The sequence below is a fragment of the Blennius ocellaris genome, assembly GCF_963422515.1.
Source record: "Blennius ocellaris genome assembly, chromosome: 7".
Taxonomy (NCBI): Eukaryota; Metazoa; Chordata; class Actinopteri; order Blenniiformes; family Blenniidae; genus Blennius; species Blennius ocellaris.
In genome coordinates, this window is record NC_137656.1 from 13,456,089 (window position 1) to 13,481,956 (window position 25,868).

Here is a 25,868-nt window from a genome sequence, read left to right on the forward strand (position 1 = left end):
AGTAGCAGACACTTTACTCACCTTCCCAGGATAAAAGTGCATTTAAAAGTGCAAATAAACAACAAACGACAAAAGGAATGCCCAATAGTAGATAAATGGGCCACAGTAGGGATTTTCTCTGACAAAAGAACAGACTTATTGGTGACAAGAATGCTGATTAACAGATTTAAATATCCATTCAAATTGTGGGCAGATTCTGAAATGATTTGATATTAAAAGTAGTGAAGTAGTTGACATTAAAAGAGTATCTAAACATTATCATTATTTTTGTTGTTGGTGCCATTCTAATCATACTATATTGTTTCATGTATTTTAAATATTTGCTTTGCCTGATCATTGTTTTCATTTGTTAATTCAGTAAACAAAGAATTCAGCTTGTGTAAATACTGTGTTAATATTTCCCATTTGTTCTGGAATCTTTCCCCATCATATTATATTACATTGTATTTTTTAAATTATTTCCCAAGTTGGAACGATTAAGGTACATCTCTCCATACATTGGGCCTGATGTTTCAAACGTATTCCACTTCGAATACAATTACACTACTGAACAATATTCATCATAAGGTTAATATCTTGAAATACTACCTAAATATAACATTGTGGGTATTGGTAATTCACGACTTTCACTGCTGGGGTGCTACAACACAGCACATTTATTTTACTGTCCAGTGACCCATAAGGGTGTTGATTCCTCAGCAGTTTCTCTCTGGCTTTGAGGGCTGTGAGCATCCAAATCAGGATTTCCTCTGACATGTTACCTTTATGTAGACGAATATAGCAGCCACACTAGACCAATATACACTTATCAATATAACTGGTACCAGGACCTCATAATATCCCATTAAAGTCAATGTGAGGTTTTGGATTTGTCCCTGGATTCCCATACAAGTGATGTAAGCTCTGAAGTATCTCTCCAACTCACTCCTATAGGAGGACTGCGCTTGAAAATGGCAATAAAGTGCAACAGATGAGCAGCATAATTAGATTTTTAAGATAAGTGGAACATACAGCGAATTCAAGTCCTACTATGAATTCCCACGCTGAATATTATTGCAGGGACAAGAGGAAGAGGGAGAGATTTGGGGTGATTTGCCATGACACTTGTTGGGAAGGTTCACAGCAGCAAAGAAAAACAGTTTTTGTGTGTGTGTGTGTGTGTGTGTGTGTGTGTGTGTGTGTGTGTGTGTGTGTGTGTGTGTGTGTGTGTGTGTGTGTGTGTGTGTGTGTGTGTGTAGAGACCGGTTCATTTGCGTGTCTGCGTCCACGCGCATGCTTATGTCTGTATGCGTAAGCACACGCACTCTCCCAACAACCACTGCGCCTGCTGAGCCCACGTTACTTTGATTGACAGGTGAGACTTGCCTTCACCCACCGCAATGCCCGCCCCGCGCGCCTCCGGAGGGGCGGCTACTTACGACGCACAGATTGGTCAGAATCCGCGTAGCTCAGCGAGGTCAACGGAGTAGGGGAAGTTTGCAGAGCGGCTATTGGTCAGCCGTACACACCACATCATTATCCCCACGTGGAGCTGCCGCTCCGATTGGCTGGGAGCTGTTTTATGGGCGGGGTTTAGAGTTTCGGTTCGCTGGGGAGCGTGAAACCGCGTGAGAAAGTTGCCATTGAGGTAAAGCAGAGCTGGACGGTGAACTCTTCCCGCCGCTGTGGGAGTTGTTGTTATCTAAACTAACGACATATTTCCTCCTTTTTTTTTCTTCTTCTTTTTTTTTTTCGTGTGAAGTCTATTTCGAACGACGCTTTTGAATCCGAACTCAACTGGGGAAGTAAACATTTTCTGGTTTTGTTGACTGTTCGACAGCCAGCTCGAGCGACCGCGGACGAGTCAAGTGGGAACTCTTCAGCGCAATTAACTTGTGTGGATGTTGTTTCCGACGCTCCGACGGCCGGACGGTTTGCCGCTGAGGCTCGCTTCCTCTCCGCTGTTTGCTTGTTTGGTCGTCTCTCTTGTACTCGGAATAACCCCCCGCCAGGACACCGAGCGGACGCTGGAGTGACTGAGGAGGAGGAGGAGGCGGCGGCGGCAGCTCCGGAGCTTTTTCATTCCTCACCTGGTCTCCTTACTTCTTCTTCCCCCTCCGGCTGCCTCCAGCTAATGAGCCCTTACCCGTGTTTTTCCGGCTGATTTACGGTCGCGCAACCTTCCTGGAGCGCGAGGAGAGACAACGACCCGGAGCGGGGATTCACGTGAAACGCCCGTTGAGCTCAGACGGCAGCAGCAGCAGCGGGGACGTGGTTCTGTTTTGTTGTTTGAAATTAGCCACATTTGGTTGAAGTATTTTCGTGGGGGAGAGGAGGAGGAGGAGGAGGAAGCGGCGGATGGATCCGTCTCCATGACCGAGGAACTCTCCGCTGCTATTCGGTGTCCTTGTTAACGGTTAGACGGTCGTATCCTCCAGGAGATAACGATGTTTCCCCAGGGGCGACACCCGGTAAGGCGCTGAGCTGGGTGTTCACACAGCCGGGCTTATTGCATTTCTCCTTTGTTTGACTTGCGTCTCCAGTTGTTGCCGTTTTTTGTTGTTGTTGTTATTATTGTTTTATGTTTTAAAAGCCTCCAGGCTGCACACTTGGAACTCCTTCTGCATGTTAATTGGGCCGGACACTTGCCCGGAGGAGCAGGGTGCTGCTGTTAATGTTTGTGCAATAGCTGCTAATAATTAAGTTATTGACGTTACATGTGAGCCAGAAGATGATCTGCTGCATATTGGAGGACACATACTGAAGTGTGTGTGTGTGTGTGTGTGTGTGTGTGTGTGTGTGTGTGTGTGTGTGTGTGTGTGTGTGTGTGTGTGTGTGTGTGTGTGTGTGTGTGTGTGTGTGTGTGTGTGTGTGTGTGTGTGTGTGTGTGTGTGTGTGTGTGTGTGTCAGACGCCCCATCAGGCTCCCGGCCAGCCCTTCAAGTTCACCATCCCAGAGTCACTGGACCGCATCAAGGAGGAGTTCCAGTTCCTTCAGGCACAATACCACAGGTCGATTGCCCTGCTGTTTTTTTTTTTTTTTTTTTTTTATCACCACTATTGTCATCTTAACGTTTAAACTTCACTCTTTAACCACAGTCATTCCCATATAACATGATGGTCAAAACCCCAACTCTGGCCTCAGACTAACCCATAAACCTGGATTAGATACACACACACACACACACACACACACACAGAAGTGCACACATATGCAGCAGGCATTAGAGTTAACGCTTCACACTGCGGTAGGTCTAAGTCTTGGTGATGGGTGAGAGCCAGAGGGTGGCGTGTGGGCCCAGGGTTTCATAAATCACTCCTTATTTTCCTCTTTCTCTGTGTGAGTAGCCGTGTGTCGGGAGGAAAAGGCTGTCTAAGTATGTGTGCGATTGTGTTTTCCTTTGCCCTGTCCATGTGTGTACACTGTAACAGGTGACGGCTACAGACCTGAAGGAGTATTTGTTTTTTGTTTGTTTTTTTCCATTCATGACCCAACTGACGAAACAGTAAATGAAAACACAATTTATTTGCAAGACTTTTCATTTTGTTTTGCAACCAGTCCAACTCGGCTGTTCTGTTTTTGTATGTACTTAAATCAGAAAAGAAGGGGGAATGGGTGTCATGAACAACATCTGTTTAGGGCCAGCTGTTTAGGTCATGCTTTTGGGTTGAATGAATGTAATTTCCCAACAAGAAGCTTTTAGTAAGTGCTGTGTGTTTATGTTTTTCAGCCTCAAACTGGAATGTGAGAAGCTGGCCAGTGAAAAAACGGAGATGCAGAGACATTATGTCATGGTGAGATGCATGCGCTCAGTAAATTTGTCCCATAACATCACATAGTGCTGTTCAACCACACCAGTAACTTTGAAATATGCTTTGTCCTCGTGAAGCTGTGTTCTGAAGATGATTAGAGAACTGCTTTTTCTTTGACTGATAAGTGAATAAGAAAGAAAATTAACTCAATAAACGGAAGAGGTGATAGAAAAGAGAGAAAACTACACACGAAAGGCGCACATTTAAGATGTTTAGGTATTTCTTCTGGCATGATATTGAGGAAGATGAGTGTCTTATTAGACTTGCATGTTGACAGTTTGTCAGTATGTATTTTTGAATAAACCTCGCTGCAGTATTCCAGTGAAGCCAGCAATCCAGTGAATTGAAAAAGTTAAGTCTCCTTCTGTTATCAGAATATTGAAAACTCCAGTTTAATTGTAATGCTTGATTATTATTTAATTTCCCTGCATAACATTACAGTTAGACACATCGAATATTGGCTGCAGTTTGAAATAATGAAGTCGGCTGCTGTGTTTAGTAGCTTCTACCTGTTTGATCTGTGCCGATGTCAACCTGTCAAAGGTTTCCTTTTTGGCTCATCTGATCCTTGCAGAGTGCCAATCTCCCAAGTCAATGAGCCTGGAGTCAAATTACAAGCACTCAGCAGGGCATTTTGAAAGGGCCAGCTTTTGTTTTGAGGATTCCTGGAATCTGGTCGATCAGGAGGAAGTGAGCTGAAGGGAGAGAAGTTCAAGCGGTTCAAAGTGGTTGTAGACAGTTAAATGGGATCAATTGAGGGCATTCATTAAGTACCAGTATAGAATATGGTGTGTGAATTAATTCATTTTATCACAAATTATGAAAAACCGCAGTGTTGTTATATGGTGTGAAAAGTCACTGAACATTTTAAAGATTTACGTTGGCACATTAACATGGTGTTCTTGGTTATGCGTGATTATCTAAATTGACTTCAATGTGTCACACATCCTAATGCAAATTGAACTTTAATTTGCATACTGTGTTAGTAGCTTCATTGCTCTGTGAGGAAGTCCTGCTGTGACGCTCAATGTAAACTGTGTTTGCTCAGCGAGCCTCGTTTTACATTGTCTTCTGTATGGTTTTCTTTGAGCTGCGAAGGCTTCTAGCTTCAAAGGTTTAGGATTCCTTTCACTTATCTGACGATCTGACTCTCTGCCCTCCACAGTACTACGAGATGTCGTATGGCCTCAACATTGAAATGCACAAACAGGTATGGCTGCTTATCTGTCTGCCTCTTGTCTACCCTTTGCATCTTCTAGTTCTCAGTCTCTATCGCTGTCGCTCTCTCTCTCTCTCTCTCTCTGTCATGGCAGGGTTGTGATGTATTTTGGGTGTACGTCTATGTGTGTGTGTGTGTGTGTGTGTGTGTGTGTGTGTGTGTGTGTGTGTGTGTGTGTGTGTGTGTGTGTGTGTGTGTGTGTGTGTGTGTGTGTGTGTGTGTGTGTGTGTGTGTGTGTGTGTGTGCGCACGCGCACACAATTCCGCGTGTGTTTTACTGTACGGTTGTGTGGATGTGTGTTTATTTGTGATCGATGGGCCTCTGTCTCCATTTCCCCAGTTAGGGCCGGCCGGCTGAGCCCAGAGGCAGGATGAATGGCTCTGTAGATTGATTGGTGCTGTCTAGGGGAGCGGCCTGCTTTATTACATTAGAGGGGCAGGGCTGGGGAGGGCAGAGGAATCGATCACTGCGAGGCCGACAGAGGAGATGCATTGAAGCTCCCCTTTTAGAAGCTGGGAGGTAAAATAGCTTGTCCCACTTCAGTCGAGCACAATGCAAACATAAAATTGAGAACTGGGTGAGCACTTTAATATTTAGTTTGTTTGCACACAGAAGTCTATGTGTACTTTTGTGTGCTGGCAAGTAATGTATGTAAAGACGGGTCAAGAGGGATCATGAATGGTAATGTGCACACAAACGCAAAGTTTAACATGTTTACGAGTGTCTGTGCTTACACGACGAAAGGCAAGCACTCGCGTTGAAAGTGTGTAGACACATGGACGAGGAGGGAAATCTCTCACCCTCTCCCTCGCACACAAACACATATTTCCCCCACAGGAGTGGCGCAGGGCTCAGAGCGTTTACCAGTAATTACCACAGCTATCGACCAGTCAGACCAAAGGAAATTGGAGGTGGATTGGCTTGGCTGCTTCACTGACGATTGGGGATGCTTCTCTCCTTCCCTCACCCTCTTTCCCTCTCAGTGTTTTTCTCATGTTCCCCTTCTCTTCTGCTGTTCTCATTTTTTTTATAGCCCACATTCTCTCTCTCTCTCTCTCTCTCTCTCTCTCTCTCTCTCTCTCTCTCTCTCTCTCTCTCTCTCTCTCTCTCTCTCTCGCTCTCGCTCTCCTTACCCTCTTTACTCTCCAATAACAGTTATAGGATCTCTTCTCTCTTGTGCTAACAGCCCCCCCCACCCGCCACCTTTTTTTTTTCTTGGCTCCTGTTTCATTTCATCTCCATGTGAAGCTACTGTTCTTCCATTGTGAGGGAGATGCATCTATTCCTATTGTCCACACCCACATAAACATACACACAGACACACTAAAGCTCCAGGGGAGGTCATTAGCTTGGGGCTGCAGTTGTCAGAGCAACAAGCTTCTGTGGGCGGGAGGTATTGGGGGGGGGGGGGTACAGACTAACAACCTACCCCCTGCTGTGGATATACAGGTTTTTGTCGAGCAGTGTGGCAATAATTCTCCAATTATGTGTAATGGAAGCCTGTGTTGTTGTCACATTGTGTGTGTATGCCTGCATTTTTCACACTTATTCTCAACTTCTGCTTGTCGGCCTCAATTAAATGAATCCTTGTCTGAGTGCTCTTCACAGATTCTCCAAGTCTGATATACATTGGTTGGTATTATAATGGTTTCATCCCACATAGACATTTCTCAGTTACACTATATATATATCTATCTACATCTCTCTCTCTCTCTCTCTATATATATATATATATATATATATATATATATATATATATATAGCTATTAAAGTTAATATTGGCTATTTCTCATCATATTTGTCTTTTCTGTGAAGGTTTGCTTTTTTTCACCGGCCGTGATTTCTCTGACTTTTTCTATTTAGGTGTGCGCAGTCAGGTACTGGACGGTGTCTAGAAATGCATCTGTGCTGAAGTCTTCATCCCCGTTTCCTCCCGTCACGCTCACATATACAGAGGCATTCACCAATGTTCAGCTACTTTTTCAAAGGAACTATGTGTCTTTATGTGTAAAAATACATTACTATTCATCTTAGATCACTGAAATGTTACAAGTAATTAACTTATTAAAATCAGGCGTCAAAATGCGAAGCTTCTATCTGGGGGGAAAACACTAGTGTCTCACTGGGAAGCGTCTATCTGGGATGATCCCACTATAACAACATTGATATATGTAAGTGATCAGTCCCCAACTCTTTCCAATCTGTGGATCAAGACTTCTTAAATGTTGTCTCAAATTATGGCAAGTGGTAAATAAGGAGGGCACAGTAGTTTACTTCCTCAGAAAATGCTTCTACAACATTCTCCAGATGAGTGGCTTCCATCAAGTTTCCTTTTATAAATATAAACACAGGAACACAGTTTGGACTTTAGGTGGTCATTTCATTCCGAACTGCATTTATCTTTTACTTTCATCTTAAGTTCCCCAAATTTTGTCTTAAGTCACATTCAAGTGATCTTGCTGTCAAGTGTAGCTGTGTAAAGTGTTTGTAGTGTTGTTTATTTAGCCTAGATTTGCACAACTGACCTAATAGTGGCTAGTCAGACTATTCTCAGACAGCCTTATCACTGAGCCTTTATACAAAGCTAATTATAGGCTTACAACTGAGAGTTCTGAGAATGGACGTGCAGGTATAGTCTGCCTAAAATAGCTCTTTATTTAAAGCTGTCTCGGTTTACAATGTGATGGCTGTGTTGTACTGTGATTTACTGTAGAAAGGCAGTTATAATGGGGTCATCATCTCTGCATCCATTCAGACAGCAGTGAGGGCACTTAAATAACAAGGGCATTGTGTGTCCCACAAATGCTGCGCGGTCTGGCATGCCAAAGTGTTTAAAATACGAACATCACACTACCTGGCCGTCTTTCGCAAGCATCTTGTTGTTCGCTCCAAGCTCCAACTCTCGCTCTCCTCAATGACCATGTCGTCACATCGCTGTGCAAATGAACATTTTACACTTCAGATATTTTTTATTCCTGTGGACATAGGTCAGGATTGCCTCAGTGTCCTTGAGTTGTTTCCATCGGTCTCAGTTTTACTCGCCATATTTACTTTCTGACTTTATTTGCACTCTTCTTGGTAATGTTCTCTGTAATCTTGCCAAGAGTTTCTTTTTTTTTTTTTTTTACATTCAACAAAACTCTTAAGTATTAATATTATAACTGAGGCACTTACTTGTATAATTGAAGACTCATTGTGAATACGCTACTGCTTGATTTAGCTCATCCAAGTACATAATTGGCTGAACTCTGTCACGGTCGGCCAATTAGAGAGCTGAAGGTGTATGGGTGACACGGTCATCCAATGAGAGCAAGTGTACTACAGCTAAAGAGGATCTCCTTCAGATTTTCAGGAACTGTTGGGCATATTTAAGCCTTTAAATAATTAATTGCATGAGGAGACTGGTATTAGGGATGAATATTCCTGACGGCCTCTGGGCCTTTAATGTGATGTCAGACTGTAAGCAGGTACTGGATTGTTCTGATCATCTTGTTACCAAATGATGAGCCCTGTTGGGGCTGGGCCGTGTGGCCTAAAACCTATATCCTGGTATACTTTGAAGCATGTGCGGTAACAATTATATATAACGATATATTCTTTTTTTTTTTGTATTTCAAAATGAATGTTTCTGAACATATTCACATAGCAGATACATTGCAGCAGAATAAGCACACTGTCAATGCCATTTTTTAGAACATTTGTTGTGCAAATGCTTATTGTTTTATTGTACAAAATGTTTCAAGTGATTTTTCAAGGTGTGGAACAGCTATTTTTCCAAGTCTTTTGTTGAAAATAAAGTGCAAAATTATATATATATATATATTTTTAAAAAAAGCATTTCTGGTGGAAAAATCCTGCCTAACGTGGATCGAGTGCCCCATGTAAGCTCCGTAGTTGCAGCTGTGGCCATTCTTTCTACCAAAACAGGCACAACTTGATGACGTGTTATTGTAGTAGTCCTGTATAGTCCAAATCTCTACCGTGGATAAAATTTCTATCTTTTCTACCGTATAATGTTCATACCGCCCACCCCGAAACTCTGTAGACCCGTTGCAGTTCAATTTTGCCATCAAATCAAAAAAATTTTAATACAAGGAATATCTCTGAAACTATTACCGGTAAGCACTTCTCATACGGGACAGACATTGGTGTCACAGAGTGGATGAACTCCAATAACCTGAGTCCTTTTGGTTTGTTAGCCTGATACTTACGTTTGACTCCTTCTGAGATGTTATATTTAAGTAGCTCTTATTAGTTGATGGTTGCGTACTTAACCAAGGAAGTTGTGATGGTAGATTAGTAAAACTCTTTAATTAGGAAAAATCTTGGAAGGGAGGTATCGCTCTTGAAGGGGGTAAATTATCTCTCACTTGTTTCTACAGCAAGTGAAGTAATTTTGGATGAGTTATACCCCCACAGATGGTTGTTTAGCATTGTGAAATATCAAGAGCCTTTTCAGCTCAATGACTCCATTTTGGCTTTGTTTTAAAATTCCCATGTTCTAATTTCAAGACGACGAGGAAAACTATCCAATTCCTTTAAAATTTCAACGCAACAACAAAATATGGCCCCGCTGAAGCTTTGTAGTCCAGCATGTGTGTGTCTGTGTATCTATTTATGTGGAATGTGTGTGTCTGATGGGCCATTACTACGTTTCATGGCTCCTCCAATTCCCTCTTCACCCTGGACGACTTCGTATCAATTTGATTGGGTGATATGTAATATGAGTCTCTTTATCTGATTTGATGGCACTATGGGGGTATCTGGTTTCAGCCAATTGTAGCCACCTCCGGGGGTTTAGGGGGCAGGCGGATGTGTTGGCATGGATACTGGGGGAGAGCAAATGAAGTTAGTCGCTGATGAGATTATGTTGAAGTGCTGATGGGAAAGAGGGACAAGAGCACAGAGGACAGACAGTGAGCGAAAAGAAATGGAATAGGCAAGAGAAAAACCTGTGCTCAAACCAATAATTAGGGAGGAGAATGCCATTGTACCGTGCGTGTTGGTAATCCTGAAAATGGCTCACACGGGGAGATGTGGATGCGGGCCGTGGCGTTATATTATCGAAGAGAGTTCAGTGTTGCATGCGTTTGTTGGCTTGCTATGGAGGCGGCAGTTCCCAGTGTGTTGACGTGTGCGCGTGCACTTGTATTACTTTATTGGCGTTACTGAACAGCTGTCTTTTCTAAATGAATGTAATTATGTTATCAACAATTAAGTCTCTTTCTATCTGTGTGTCTCTTCCTTCATCAGACTGAGATTGCCAAGAGACTAAACACCATCTGTGCACAAGTCATTCCCTTCCTCTCACAGGAGGTAAGTATCTGTGACTTGGAGCGATAAACTGTTTTGTATGCCATTTGTATACTCTCCCTGACTTTGCTCACTTTCGTTATCAGGCCCCCTTTTGTTCTCGATCATCAGCAGCTCTGTGTTGTCTCTGTCGTTTACAGCATCAGCAGCAGGTCGTCCAGGCTGTGGAGCGAGCTAAACAGGTGACTATGGCAGAGCTCAATGCCGTCATCGGGGTACGTGGACTGCCAGGTCTTCCACCTACAGTGTGTATTCTTTTATTTACTCTTCACGTACATAAACTGTTACTGTGAATGAAGAATCTTTTCAAGATGAGATGATTTGACCGACCCTTTCTGCCACCTCAGTATTCGGGGATCAGTATTGTGAGATACTTTGATAGGAATTAGTGGTGGATGTTACCAAGAACTGCCCTTCTTTTGAAGAGGAATAACATGTATTCTCCACATTGCAGTGAATACATCACAGAAGTAGGTCAAAGTAAGTCCATGAGTACAACTTTTGTTTTTTTAATTTTGATACAAGTTGAAGTCTTCAGATATGTTACTGCTCTTCTGCATTCTCCGCGTCCCAAAAAGTTTTGGGAAGTATTGTAGATTATACATGCTCAATTAATGTTAACACTATGTTTTATTTTCTAAAGTTCACATTTCAGTCTTTCAAGCTATTGTACATCCAGTCACGCCACAAAGACATCTCAACATGCTTGAAAGTCTTGAAGCTGTTTCACCTCTCGGGGCTTTTTCATTGTGACGGAGTGATACAATTAGGAGTTTGCACTTGTTGAGTCATTAACCACTGGAGTATGGATAATCACATACACGGCAGAGACCAACTGAAAAACCCTTTCAAATAAGAGTGGAAACTTCGATAAGGCAATCAAGTGAAACTACACAGTTGTAAATGCTTGATTTGGAAGAGGTTCGCAGAAGCTGACATCAGAAACGTTGATTTCAAATGGTCATCTGGCCAAGACTTGGCAGGAGTTTGCAATATGATCACACTGGCGCCAATTACAAGCACTTGATACTGTATGTCAGCATCTTTGAGAGGTTTCTTGGAAGCTGATTGATCAGAAAATGGTGGGCTTTTAGTTGTGGGACCTTAAACACTCAGAAGCCACAACAGCTGGTTTTAAATTCAATGTTTGGATAACAACTTCCATCCATCATCTATATAGGCTTTATTTGAACTCGTAAATAATTTTTAGCCGAGCTATGAATAAATTATATATCATACATCCAGCAGAAATTGGTTTACATGGAATTGGACTTTTCCGGAATGTGGCGGCCCACAGTGTTGGGAAGGATTTCAGTTTTCAATGTACTGATCACCAAACTCAAGAACACTAAATAGTTCTCTTTCCAGGAACTATGGGCCTGGAAATATGAATTGATTGATAGATGTGATCATTTTCACAGCACGGGAGACGAGAAGAGAGGAAATGATTCAGGGATGATGAGGGGTGTTTATTGGAAAGATGTTGTCAGCCTGAGATGACGGATGGGGCATGACCAGCTATTCAGACCAGACTGGAACAGAAAGAAGCTTTGGCAAAGTGAGAGTGAAAAGAAGTTTCTGCTCGCTTGTTTGGCAGTGATACTCCGCGAAAGGCACAGATGGAGAGAAAGCCGAGCTGTTGGTGGGGATGACTTTTTGGGTGGAACCGGCAAATGGTTATTACTCAGCCTTATAGGAGCCATAGGAGCTTGACTGGCAGGGGGAGGGGCTCTGGGTTTTAGTTTTGGGAAGGGGGCCTGCAGTGTAGTTTAGTTGAATGTGGGATGAGCTTGTTAGTTGGCGTGGACTGATGGGGGTCTCTGTTGGTGTGTGATGGGGTGAGAGGTGGATTTGGCAGTTGCTGTTTGAGTCTTAATTGCAGGACTTTAGTGTTTGTTAAAGGAGGGGGGTCACGGCGTTGCCCTCAACCCTCCCCCCCATCTCCTCTCGTCTCCCACGCTGGCCTGTCATTCACCCTGTTTGTGAGTTAAATGAGTGTAATGAAGCGTGTTGCCACCCCCTCCAACACACACACACACACACACACACACACACACACACACACACACACACACACACACACACACACACACACACACACACACACACACACACACACACACACACACACACACACACCAATACATGCATGCACACCAGCTCACACTAACATCCCATGACAAACCAGGCTTCTCTTGCCTTCACCAATGCTTCCCCTCCATTTACTCCTGTCAGGGGTCCTGTTTGTATACCCTTGGTGTGTCTGTTTTTGCATCTGTTTGTTGGTGCGTCTGTGTAGCGGAGCATGCATTTCTGCTTTTTTCCCCAGATAACAAGAAGCAAGGGTGGGCTGGTTGACTGAGGGTGTGTGTGCCTTCCTTGTTTACCTAGACTTTGTGTATGCATGTTAGGGTGATCAAGTGTGACGTGTGGGTGTGTTTATATTTGATTGTTTGGCAGGCAAGCCAACTCTGGAAAATGTGTGTGCAGGCAGGCAGGCATTGGGGCTGAGGCTAAAAGACTATTTCACTGTTTAGCTTTCATTCATTGGGGGGTGGGTGCAGAGGGTGAAGGATAGACCGAGAGGAAGAAAGAGGACAGGGGCTTGGGAGAGGGTGGGTTAGTCAATTAGGTGAGATAAAAGTCGGTTTGACCTTCAGCACTCCTTCCACCCCTGCCGAGTCGCCTCCTGTACCCCCCCCCCCCCCCCCCCCTACCCCCGCCCCTTCATATCTCCTTCCCCCCACCCTCCCTGCGGCGAATCAGTGAGCTTGGATTCCCGCGGCTACTGTCTGAGGAGGCAATAATGATGTTTTGGAACACAAAGGCATTTCACGCTCAGACAAGTGCCTGATTTGGTGTGAAAGAGAGAGCAGGGCTTCAAGCCAAATTTGCTCTACTCTCACTCGCTCGCTCCTTCTCTCTCTCTCTGACCCTCTTCTCTCCCCTCTCTCTTCAGCCGCCTTACTCTTTCACAAGACCTGACAGTGCAAGCAGCAGCTGGGGCTCGCTGCCCCCCCCCCCCCCCCACCACTTCTCAGTCAATCCCCCTATCCTCCCCACCTCCCTCCTTCCACATCCTCAGGCTTTGGGCTGTGATCCCAGCTGTCAGTATTGTTCAGTGTTTGACCCCAGAGGGAGGAGGATGTGTGTATGTGTGTGAGTGAGGTAGTGTGTAGGGGGAGAGGACGTGTTCACCACCTCAACAAGCTGCTGCTCTCTACAAGGTGGTGTAAACTGAAGAAACTGTCATCTGTTGAAGACTCCTATAGAGCGAGAAGCGTCTATTGATTTCAACTGAGTACTACTGATTTACTCACTTATTTGTGTTTGTCAAGTTTTGCTAACGTTCACCTTCCTAGTCTGAACCATCAACCAATTACTTCTCTCTTTCTCTGTTATTCTTTTTTCCCACTTTGTTTTAGCAGCAGCATCTAACCCATAACCATGGCGGTGCCCCTGTGCCCCTCACCCCTCACCCTGCTGGTCTCCACCCTTCTCAGCTGGGTGGTTCAGCTGGTCTCCTGGCTCTGTCCGGAGCCCTCGGTGCCATTCCTCCCCATTTGGCGGGAAAAGATGGAGGTGATAAAAAGCCTCATCTGTCCGGACTTGATTCACATCCTGCAGGACCGGAGCATCTGAGAGGTGAGGAGAAACATTCAACTTGGATATTTGCCTCTCATACGATGATCTCAATAGATTGAGGTCTTTTTGTGTCATAATATGACATTTTCATCTTGCTCCTCTCTGTCTATTTTTTTCTTCCTGATTTGCCACCACCTAACCCTATGACGACACGGGCATCTGTGTTGGCAATAGAGCGTGAACCAGGCACAGTAAGTACCACCTATTCCTGCAGCCGTGTTTGCTGTTCTGAAGAATTACTCTCTTCCTTATGTTGTTTTTGTTCACTGGAACATTTTTGCTTCATCAAATTACATTTTGATCTTTGCTGCATGTTGACTATTGGCTTCACTGGCTCAGTAAACACCACTCAAATTTAAAGAAAAATCTGTTGCGCTGCCTTTGATGTACCTTAAGTACTTCCAAGTAGTGATCGAGTTGTTTCTATTTGTAATGACATATTTATCGAAAAGGTCATTGAGACAGCAAGCAAGTAATCTTGCATAAGGTAGTTCATCGAAACCAAAATTTATAATCAAAGCTAAAATAAACTCATTTGAAAATGAAGAAGGCAGACTTTAAAACTTTTATCTCTGCAAAGCTTACCGGTGACTGAGACAGATTCTTATATATTTTGCTTTTATGTTGCTATTGTTATACAATTATCTGCAGGTGCAGTGACCTATTTTCTCCTCAACGATCGATGAAATTCATCACACCCTGTCATTAATGCAAATATCTCACAGTTTCCTCCCTTATAGTTGTCTGTTTCTCCACCGGTATATCTTTGACTGTGTTTGTGTGTTTGGAGATCTCTGGGTAGAGATTTGGCCCGACTGTTTAGTTCTGCTCCAGATCGGCTCTCAACTGTTAGCTTCCCTTTCTCCCCCCAAATGAGCTTTTTAGCATGGACACGCACACACGCACACACACACACACGCACACACACACACACACACACACACACACACACACACACACACACACACACACACACACACACACACACACACACACACACACACACACACACACACACTTCTCAAGCCGAGGCTGCATTGTTGTGTCTATTTAACACCTCAGTGAGCAGATTACCCCACCCCCTCACCCACCCCCACCCCACCGTCCCTGATCTCGCGCTTAAAGACTCTCATTGTGTTTAATATCACCACCATAGAGAGGGGGCTTGGGAATGGGTGGGGGTGAGGGAACAGCTATTTGTGTGTGTGTGTGTGTGTGTGTGTGTGTGTGTGTGTGTGTGTGTGTGTGTGTGTGTGTGTGTGTGTGTGTGTGTGTGTGTGTGTGTGTGTGTGTGTGTGTGTGTGTGTGTGTGTGTGTGTGTGTGTGTGTGTGTGTGTGTGTGTGTGTGTGTGTGTGTGTGTGTGTGTCGCACAGGACTGAGGGGGGAAATTGCTTATGTTTTGCGGGTCAGTGCTTCTGTGCTCAGCTCACTAAAACCTTTCAATAAAAGGAGGTGGGGGGTGGGGAGCTGAAGGAAGGGGCCTTTGGCAGAGTACAGATTTCCTCCCCCTCCTTACGCCTCCTCTTTTTCTTTCCCTCATTTCTTGTCACCCTTTCTTCTTCTCCACACTCTCACACCCTCCCTCCATCTTGTGCGTCCTCTAATCTCATCCCCTCCATGTACCCATTTTTCTCTCTCCTTTTCCTCCCCCCTTCGCTATTCCTCCTTCATTTACCCTTCTCCCACCAAAAGCCCGAGCGTTCTCTCCCTCACTAGTTGTGTGCATGTGTTTGTGTATGTTGGATGCACATTTCATTGACAGGCTGAGACTATAATGGACTCAACATGAAGCTTTAATCCATTAACAATAGGATCCGTTGGTCAGGAGGCCAGGGGGAGACAGCTCTCAGTGCGTGTGTGTTTGTGCACGCACGGGCGTGCACACGTACGTGTGTGCGTCTAGGGACATCGAGTGACACAAGAGTGTTATGCAAGTAATACACACTCAGTCTGTTACACACTCGATCATACACACAGGCTTTCACAGTCAATTACACACACACACACACACACACACACACACACACACACACACACACACACACACACACACACACACACACACACACACACACACACACACACACACACACACACACACACACACACACAGTACAGCCAGTGCCGCTTGTCAGAGCCAGGAGAGGGAGCACTGATAGATTCTGAGAGCCACTTAATGTAATCATCAACTTCAGAGGCATGTGTTTGTGTGTGCGGCGCTGACTGGCTTTGGTCAAGTGAGAAAAGAGGTTGCTATTTAAGTGTTAGTGCTGCTTAATTCATGCTTCTGTGAACTATTAACCTGTTGGCAAGTAGGAGCCTGTTTTTCTAACCTGCTCTACATGTGGATGAATGGCTCTTGTAATCGGTGATGGATGAATCAGACCATTTAGTGTGCTTTTGCGAAATGCGACAAAGCAGAATCTAAAATGGAAATGTACATTTTTTTTTCTCTCAATTTTTAAACACTTTTTCTCCCTTTTGTCCTTCAAACTCCTTTTCTTCCAATCTTTTTCTTCCTCTCCTGACCTCATCTGCTCTTGTGTTCTGCCTTTCTATTCCATTCTTTTCTTCCATCTACAGAGTAACTCAATGCTTCCGGAAAGTCTTCGGAACTCTGATAAGAGACGCAACGGACCCGACTTTCCAAATGACACCAAGAAACGCAAGGTGGAAGACAAGGATTCAAGCCACTATGTAAGAAATAGTCTGTCTGTGTGGGTGTTTTCCTTGTTAAAGTAAGGAATAACAATTTATGGTTTCCTCTCTCACTCGCACTCTCTGTCTCTTAGACAGAGAGTGAGGACTTTAACCACAGTGTTCTATATAAATTACAAGATGAGAAGTGTTGCATTAAATAGTGTATTGACTGTCTCCCTGCTTGGCTTCCTTTAGGACAGTGATGGGGAGAAAAGTGATGACAATTTAGTGGTGGATGTCTCAAATGAGGTCTGTATGTTTTCAACCTATAAGTGTTTTTCTTGTCATTGTGACACAATGAGACTCTTTCATGTGAAAAGGATACTTACAATTACATATATTAGGAAATGGTTTTTCAACTGGATACCTTCTCGACGACAATATCACTCTGATGCTTTGAGTTTGTCTTCGGGTAGTTAACTGACTTCTCGTTCATCTCCCAGGATCCAGCCTCCCCTCGTGGAACACCTCTCCCATCCCCCAGAGAAAATGGCTTGGATAAAGCACGTCTTCTCAAGAAAGACCCCTGCAGCCCAGCGTCTACCGCGTCATCAGCCAGCTCGTCCTCCCTCAAGTCAAAAGAGATGGCTATGGTATGAGTATGGGGGGAAAAAAACAACTTGATATGTTTGAGCATTTAGTGTGAGAGACCAGGCAAACCATATAATTCACTGAACGTGCGGTTGTTAAATGTCTCTCGTTCTACTGTGTGCAGCGCGATAAGGCAGGCACACCCGGACTAAAGTCAAGCACACCCACTCCAAGAGGCGACTCCACCCCAGGACCAAGCTCCACTCCTGGAATTCGGCCAAGTCTGTCGAAACCCCCCTCCATGGAGATACCGCATCCACCGAGTAAGTGCAGAGATGAGATGATAGGGAAGGTTAAGGATTTCTCGTTTTTATAAGTGGGCTCAACGTTGCATCTTCGACATCATTAGATAAACACAACCACGTCGTTCACAGTTTTCACACTCGCACTGTTCTGTTCGCTTCAAGCAGACCAGAGTTCACATGTTTGGATAAGTCTGCGCTGTCCAAACAAAAGTATGGTCCACTTGAAGACGTGGGTCACTTGCAAGTGAACCGTGTCCACGGCAAATCAAGATCAAGAAGTGAACTATGTAACCACAGCCGCATATTTCTGTCTCTTGCGCATCGCCCCTTTTTTGGTCCTGCTGCATCCTTTTTGCGTACCGGGCAACACGCTGGCTAACTCGCTATCCTGCGTGCTGCTCATACTGAGCAACATCAAGTGGTGGTTCAGGTTGACCAATGAGCCGGATTCTCTGATCCTTTTTCAATTCTTAGTCAGGGCTTGTTGAGGGCAAGAGCACCCAAACCAGTAGCTGACTTAACTTCATGACCTTGTTGCAACAGTTGATTTTCACTTTGAATAGTGCAATGTGAGTACGAGCCAAACTAAATGAAGGCATATAATTTTTCAGCCTTCCCTTGGCCCTCATGAAAAATTAATTGCCTGCTCCCCGTTGAGCGGTTGTTGTCAAGGCTCATTTCACATCTTTACTTTAGAAAAAAAAAAACTTGTGTAGTTTTGTAGAATCTGCATAATATCTGCATAAACATGTTTAAAAGGGACTTTGAGATGACCTCTCATGAAGTCTGTTTGAACTATAGGAAGTTATTATCCATCATCAAGGGGTGGACAAGGCTTTGACTCCTCTTAAGTTTGTCTAAATTAACCTTTCATATGTCAATGGAAGCCAATCACACTTTATAAACTCTGAAGCAGACCTGTGGCTAATCATTTTGTAAATACTGCACATAAACTTCTGAGAAATATCTGTAATTATTTGGAATGTTGAACATTAACAGATTGATGTAAAGGTTTTGAAAGGCAACTAAGGTGCAGATATTATAAGAGTGATCTTCTCTTCTGCTCCTTTTCATTCAAAATGTGTTGAATTAAAAGTTTGGTTGCCAAGACAGTTTTTTTTTTTTATTTGATTTGATAATTAATTTCTTTTAACTTTTGAATGAAATAAAGAATTCCAAACAAAATTTGCAAAAAAAAAAGCTTTTGTATCTAATAGCATGTTTTGAAAAATCAAAGTTCAAAAAGTGATCTTCAGAGGGAATTAGGGGAGGCAGAATTGACAAATGATTTGGGAACCACTGATGATTTAACAAAGTGAATGCACTCCTGTTTATTCCCAGCTTATATGTCCCACTCTCTTTTCCTTCTCTTTTCTCTTCAGCTGCAGGATTGCGAACTCCCCTGGCCGTACCTGGCCCATATCCGGGGGCGTTTGGCATGTTGCCCCATGCAGCAGGAATGAACGGGGAACTCGCTGGTGCAGCCGGGGCTGCCGCCTATGCCGCTGGACTGCACAACATGTCACCTCAGATGAGTGCTGCTGCTGCAGCTGCTGTGGCTGCGTATGGCCGTTCGCCCATGGTAAGTGAAGCAGTTAATTTTTTTGAGATGCACCGCGATGTCGTCTGAGAAAAAAGTACACCTTCAAAAGTTTGCTTATTCAACATTGCGCTGAAGTTTTTCAATCTGATCAAGAAGAGAAAAAAAAAAAAACCCTCTGAAATCTCATCTCATGAAATTTAGCCAGAATACAAGATGCTTGAAATGCTTGGGTTATTTGCACGAGATCTGATGTGTTAAGATGCACCTGTAAGAATTGATCTTTTAAGGTAACATTTAGCAGAAGCTCCCTCAGCTGTGACTGTCAGTAGTGTTGTATCAGCCTCCTACTTGTGGACGTGTCAGTTTTCATCCCACTCTTCACTGTTAAAGTCTCTCCTGCCTATTGAGGTGAAAGTGAGCCAACAGAACAGAGTGAATTTTTAAGTGAAGCCTTCAGCTTTGTGTTCCCTCATTTGAGTATTCTTCTTCAGCTACAGCTTCCTCTCTGCTCTTCCCCTCAACCACTCGGGCAACACTTGTTGCACACAGTGTTCATAAAGCTCACACAAGCCATGAAACCCTGTAACTTGCTCCAGGCATATTTTCATCTCTGATGTAGAGTTTCAATTTTTTATCTGACCTTCTTCCACTCTGAGAAAAAATATTCAGGGTTCGTTCAGTCTCTTATACTTCAATTTATTTGTTTTTTACAGCAGATTAAACAATTCGTTGTTTGGATGATGTCAATTCTGCATGTAGCATTAATACTTTCACCCTTCAAAAATGGAAATCTAAACTAAACATGTGGTGAACATACAGCTTCTGTATGTAACTATACAACAGCGAATTCTTTTGAAGGTCATATTTTATGTTTGAATGAAATTGATTTTATATATATGTATATATAATATTTGCAGAAGCTTATTTGGACTGCATGTCAGTATTATGTCAACCTCAATTCAGGTTTTTAAAATAAAAGTTATAATAAAAGTTGTGAAGTGAAATAAGAATTGTGTTTAAGTTTACATACCCACTGTATATTTTACATTGTGAAGTGTGTCAATAGTTGCACAGCTGCATTTCTCTGTTATGCGTGACGGTATTTATACAGTGGGCATGCTAGTATGCGTTATGTTCAATCGCCTCATCACTCTTGCCTCTATTTGAATAGTGTTCATTACACTGTTTAAATAGGTTTAGTCGACTCACAGCTGTGTCTGGGTAACACTTGATAGCGACTCGGGTGCTGATAGCTGGGCTCCTGTGTGTTTGCCGTCTTCTACACTTGTCATTCAGATTGTGAAGGGTGTGTGTGTGTGTGTGCTTGAGTGTCTGTTTGCTTTGTGCTCATGAGTGTTTGTGTTCTCTTCCACAGGTTAGTATTGACTTGTGTGCATTTTACCAATTCCCATGGGTGTGTGTTTGCACTGGGCTCATAAAACGCCTGTGTTCTCTCCTCAAGGTTGGTTTTGATCCTCATCCTCACATGCGAGTACCTGGAATGCCTCCTAGCCTGACGGGAATTCCTGGCGGCAAACCGTAAGTGTGTTTTTGTCTCCTATTGGGAAAAGAAAATGATTTGCTTTGTCCTGTGAATCTTCCCTCCATCTATTTGCACATTTTTGCACTTTTTCTGAACTCCCTGACCTCCTTCCTAATTTCTCCCGTTACCCTTCCTCGTTTCTGTGCCGTTAGTGCCTATTCCTTTCACGTGGCGGCTGACGGACAGATGCAGCCAGTGCCGTTCCCCCCAGATGCGCTGGTGGGGCCGGGGATCCCTCGCCATGCCCGTCAGATCAACACACTGAACCATGGCGAGGTGGTGTGCGCCGTTACCATCAGTAACCCCACTCGACACGTTTACACTGGAGGAAAGGGTTGTGTCAAGGTGTGGGACATCAGTCACCCAGGAAACAAGAGCCCTGTGTCCCAGCTGGACTGTCTGGTCAGTGGAATGATGACCTCATGATGAGCTTGACTAAGAGCTGTTCAAAGTACTAATAGTAAGCTTTTATTTTGTGACTTTTACATCAGAATCGAGATAACTACATCCGCTCCTGTCGTCTGCTCCCCGACGGCCGGACACTGATCGTCGGAGGTGAAGCAAGCACTTTGTCAATCTGGGATTTGGCCACGCCCACTCCCCGGATTAAGGCCGAGTTGACCTCGTCGGCACCAGCATGCTACGCTTTGGCCATCAGCCCAGACTCCAAGGTCTGCTTCTCTTGCTGCAGTGATGGGAACATTGCAGTCTGGGATTTGCACAACCAGACACTTGTAAGGTGAGACTGACGTCTTTTTTTTTTGGTCACAAGGACAGAAACCGCGTGTGAATCTTCACATTCTCTGAGTACGGAGAATGTGTACTATAATTACGCATCTCAGGTCCACTTTAGCCTCTTATACAATCAATGCTTGGCCTCACAAACATCCTCAAGGCAACGTTATTGACTCAAATTTGCAGACTCAGCCCTGGCTGCTTCAAGCCATATAATAGCAGTGAGAGACGGGCCATTGAGTTTGAATGACGGAACTGAATCGACACGAGAAACCCTGTTAATGCTTCACATCTGGTAGCCTGTGATGCATACCAATGCCTGGGCAACCCGATGCCTTGTGTATCATTGTTTTAATGCATCTTTCTTTGGCTGAGAATGTATATGTGTGTCCTGCAGGCAGTTCCAGGGCCACACAGATGGAGCCAGCTGTATAGACATCTCCAACGATGGCACCAAGCTGTGGACCGGAGGCCTGGATAACACTGTCCGCTCCTGGGATCTGAGGGAGGGGCGGCAGCTGCAGCAGCACGACTTCACATCACAGGTACGCCGTAAGATAGCAGAGTATCGGGTAACCACGGCGAAAGGTTTCCCTTTAATTATTTCTCATGCAGTCGCCTCACTGGAGTGAAATGACTTCAAAGTGCTCACCATTCATGCAACTTCTCTCACTCCTTTTCAGATCTTCTCTCTTGGATACTGTCCGACAGGAGAGTGGCTCGCCGTGGGAATGGAGAGCAGCAACGTGGAAGTTCTTCACGTCACCAAACCTGATAAATATCAGCTTCATCTACATGAGAGCTGTGTCCTCTCCCTGCAGTTTGCCTACTGTGGTAAGCAACTCGCCGTCACCGCTCAATTAGTTCGTCTAACCTTGAAAACTTCTGAAGATAACCTAGTTGTTAAGTCATCTTATTCTTTTCCTTTATTTGGCATTTTAGCATATTTGTGACATGAAGGTGTCATTTTTGTCTCAAGCTGTGTTATACTTTATCATGTCTCCTTTGGTACCAGCTTCATCAGGAGTGAAATCAAAAGTGATGGAGTCCAGTTTGATTCATTGTAGCTTTCTGGGAAAATTCAGGTTTTATGACACAGCGACATTATTCTCTTCAGAGCGTTGAGGTATGCATGACGTGCGTATCCTACAAACAAAAAGATGTGTAGAAAGAAAAACCACAGTTAATTTAAACAACAAATGTGGATTAAAAACCCTGACCAGATCTCAAGGATTATTAAAATAAGGATTAAGAATTGTATGAAATTGTATGTTTTTATCCATTTTTCAAAAAGCCCGATCAGCCGTTCATGTTTCTCGCCTCTCGCATTGTGTCTTACTGTGGATATTTTTGTGTTTCTCTTCGCAGGCAAATGGTTTGTCAGCACAGGAAAAGACAACTTGCTGAATGCATGGAGAACACCGTACGGAGCCAGCATATTCCAGGTTTGCAGATCATTATGTTGAATATACAACTTAAGAAAATGAATGCAATCAACAGACTTTTTCTTAAATTGTTTCTTTGCACAAAAGAAGTAGAATAAAACCAACTCTTAAATCTTTTAATGACACCTTGAAGTTTCATACCTGATCATGCAAGCATGTACAGCTGTGCTGTGTTTGTTTGGGAGCAACAAGCACATCAGACATAATTTTGTTCAGTAGATATTTATTAGTGCCTGAATTCTTTTCTCTGTTTGTATCTTTCTCTTTCAGTCTAAGGAGTCCTCTTCAGTGCTAAGCTGTGACATATCTGTGGATGACAAGTACATTGTTACTGGCTCCGGGGACAAGAAGGCCACTGTTTATGAAGTCATCTACTAGAAATCTGGAAAGAGAGCGCCAGTTTTTCTATCTCACACACTCTTAACTGTTTCGAAAAATGTTCAGGTAGCGCCAGAGATTACAGACAGTGGCCGTCAGTCCTACTTGGGTTTCTATTAGCCGAAAGAGGCATTTTTACCTGCACAAATCTGATGTGCCTGTGTAGCTGCCTCCATGTCCGAAGCAGTTTGACGTTAGTGGGCACAGAGGAGATGCATTAGTGTTGGGATCCACTGCTTTGTGCTGCTGACTCACCTGGGATCAGTAAGAGGGACCAGATAATGACCAAAGGACACTGTGGATTGTTTGGACTGCCACCAGCACTTCTGATGACACTGTACCGACCACCAAATGCTGAAACGTTCTGAGATCAGTGTCACAACCAGCGGCGGGGGGGCTTGAGAACAAACTCTCATGCCGGAGGGCGGATTGTGTACTCAAACTGATGAACACAGTACGCATAGTTTTGGAGAGATCGGAGAAGAAGCACTCACTGATGGACAATTTCAGAGACTATGAATGCAGAATATTTAGTTTCAGACAATTCTCACAGCCTGTTGATCTCTCAGCTATTACTCTTTGACCTTAGAACCTCAGCTTGCTGTTCTGATGCGCCTACACTGTCTAAAAAAAAAAAAAAAAAAAAAAAAAAGTACCTTTTCTGTCTTAACAGTAAGTCCTCTCCTCACTAACTGCACTATAGTGGTAGCTGTCCACCTCCAAGTTGTACTTACACACTTAAAAGTACCTAACCGGCGTGTTTTACACACCCTGGTCGTTCTGCTGACTTATCTAACATTATGCTACTGTCAATGTCTCTGTGGAGGTTTTTTTTTTTTTTCATCATGTGACAGTTAGTTTGCCTAATTCATACAAATTCCAGGAGGAGAATAGTCTTAACAAGCCAGGAGAATGTATTTCAATGTTGTTACAGTAGGCTTAACTCGAGTTGTTCAGCTGAACTGGACCCTCTGTTTCTTCTGACCCTCCATGTTGGACCAACGGGAGAAAAGAAAGTTCACTTTCTTTCAGACCTCCTTGCCTAATTCAAGTGGTTTAACAGTTTGTTTCCTCTCTCATATTTTTGGGTGTTTTTTTTTGTTTTCCTTCGATGGCAACAAAAGCCTTCATGTGACTTTCCTGCTCATACATCTTCTACGTGTGCAGCAGTGTGTGTCAGCCGGTTGTCTCCATTAATGTAATGAGCCACTCTCCTCACTGTTCTTAGTGAATCGACCTGAAAACGCTGCCTTTATCTCTCTTTGAAAAGGATATTGTCTTATTGAATGGACCATTAATTATGATTCCCAAAAGTCAACTGGCTAAGATTATCTTTATGTGATTTAATCTTGTTTTTGTTTTGTTTTTTTACTTGGATTATTAAACTGGGAAATTACCTATAATTACTTGAAAAATAAAGTGCTTTTGTGTTATTTTTCTGGAGTTTTGAAGATATTGTATCCACGAAAGTGAGTTTAATTTTTCCGGTCTCTGGAGGGCAGATAAGATTTGGTCGTACTTCACCTTCAGGATACAATTCATATTTTATGACTTTGTGCTGACTTAAAAAAAAAAAAAAAAAAAAAAAAAAACCTGTTTCCCCTGTAAAAATGTATATACTATTCTTTTCTTACAAGACATGCTCTAGAAATATTTGTTTTTTTTGTACGTCTTTTACATGGATGAAAATTGAGAAATTCTAAATGATCTGAAAGCTAGTGAATCTAAAATGATTGAAATGCCTGAACAATAAAAGTGTTTTTGGTTTTTTTTTTCCTAACTTCAGTCTTTAACCCTTCATTTGGAACAGCACATGTAGGCCACACCCACAATTTAAACAAAAGCCAAGTCTGTTTGTTTGTATTAAGTAGATTAAGAACATTTTCTAAGAGTTTGGGGCACAAATGTTTAACCATTGCAATGCTGCCTGTCAGTGATGATGCAGCTGTTCAGTCATTGCAGTGACACAACCTCATTAAAAACATGTAATGACCTGACTGAACTTTGTATAAAACACTGAATTACATTTCAAACTTTATATTTTGGAGGCTCCACTTTTGAAACCAGAACAAGAAGTCTTGACATTCAACCATTATTAATTTAAAGCCATTTAAATTAGTTAACGTCTACAGCTTCAGAAAAATTAAACTAAAGTACAGATAGAAGAATCTTCATGATTACGTTAATGAAGTAACAATAGGCCACTTTGTTACTTGCCATGTTTGAATAACAACTGTCAGTTCTTCCCTCCAGCTGTTTAAATAACCGAAAGTCATTGGACAAACTAATATAATTGTAAATCAAATATTTGATCACAAATTATTTGTCAGTTTTGAGTAATCTTGCCTTTTTTTAACCTTCACCACATGCCTTTGTACCATTTGGTTTAGTTTATTTGTTTTATTCATTGTAAATAATGGTTAAAAAAAAAAGTATCAATGCAATAGAATACAGAACAAAAGTTTTCAAAGTCCTGAATGAAAGGGGGCAGAAAGCAAGATTAACTTATATACTCTGCACCTTTATCTCAATTATTTTCCATTTTAAAATTAAAGCAAACAAAATAACACTTTTCTTCTTGTCTAGTTTGTTCCATAACTGGACCCCATTTTACTGAAATGCAACTTTCCCTTACTGTGGTTTTAAGTTTTATTTAGTTTTTTGAAGATTTGTTTCTTTTGAGTTATAGTTACTCTCTTTTCAAGCTATTCATTAGAAT

At 43.0% G+C, this 25,868-nt stretch overlaps 1 protein-coding gene across 3 annotated transcripts; it reads left to right on the top strand.

Annotated features, from left to right (window-relative positions):
- The first annotated feature begins 2,339 nt into the window (after positions 1–2,339).
- LOC308132491 (transducin-like enhancer protein 1) lies at positions 2,340–24,923 on the top strand. Of its 3 annotated transcripts, none has more exons than XM_080499609.1 (20): positions 2,340–2,450; positions 2,890–2,990; positions 3,710–3,773; positions 4,957–5,001; positions 10,264–10,326; positions 10,464–10,568; positions 13,749–13,968; positions 14,143–14,159; positions 16,553–16,666; positions 16,865–16,918; positions 17,113–17,262; positions 17,385–17,523; positions 18,888–19,087; positions 20,511–20,587; positions 20,744–20,993; positions 21,083–21,330; positions 21,724–21,871; positions 22,010–22,160; positions 22,695–22,771; positions 23,042–24,923. In XM_080499609.1, the coding sequence occupies exons 1-20, from the start codon at positions 2,427–2,429 to the stop codon at positions 23,147–23,149; spliced, it is 2,355 nt and encodes a 784-aa protein (XP_080355735.1). In that variant the 5' UTR covers positions 2,340–2,426; the 3' UTR covers positions 23,150–24,923. The 3 variants fall into 3 exon arrangements, with proteins under 3 accessions (XP_080355735.1, XP_080355736.1, XP_080355737.1); XM_080499610.1 differs by having other exon boundaries at positions 13,752–13,968; XM_080499611.1 differs by having other exon boundaries at positions 10,464–10,505.
- The last annotated feature ends 945 nt before the right edge of the window (positions 24,924–25,868 follow it).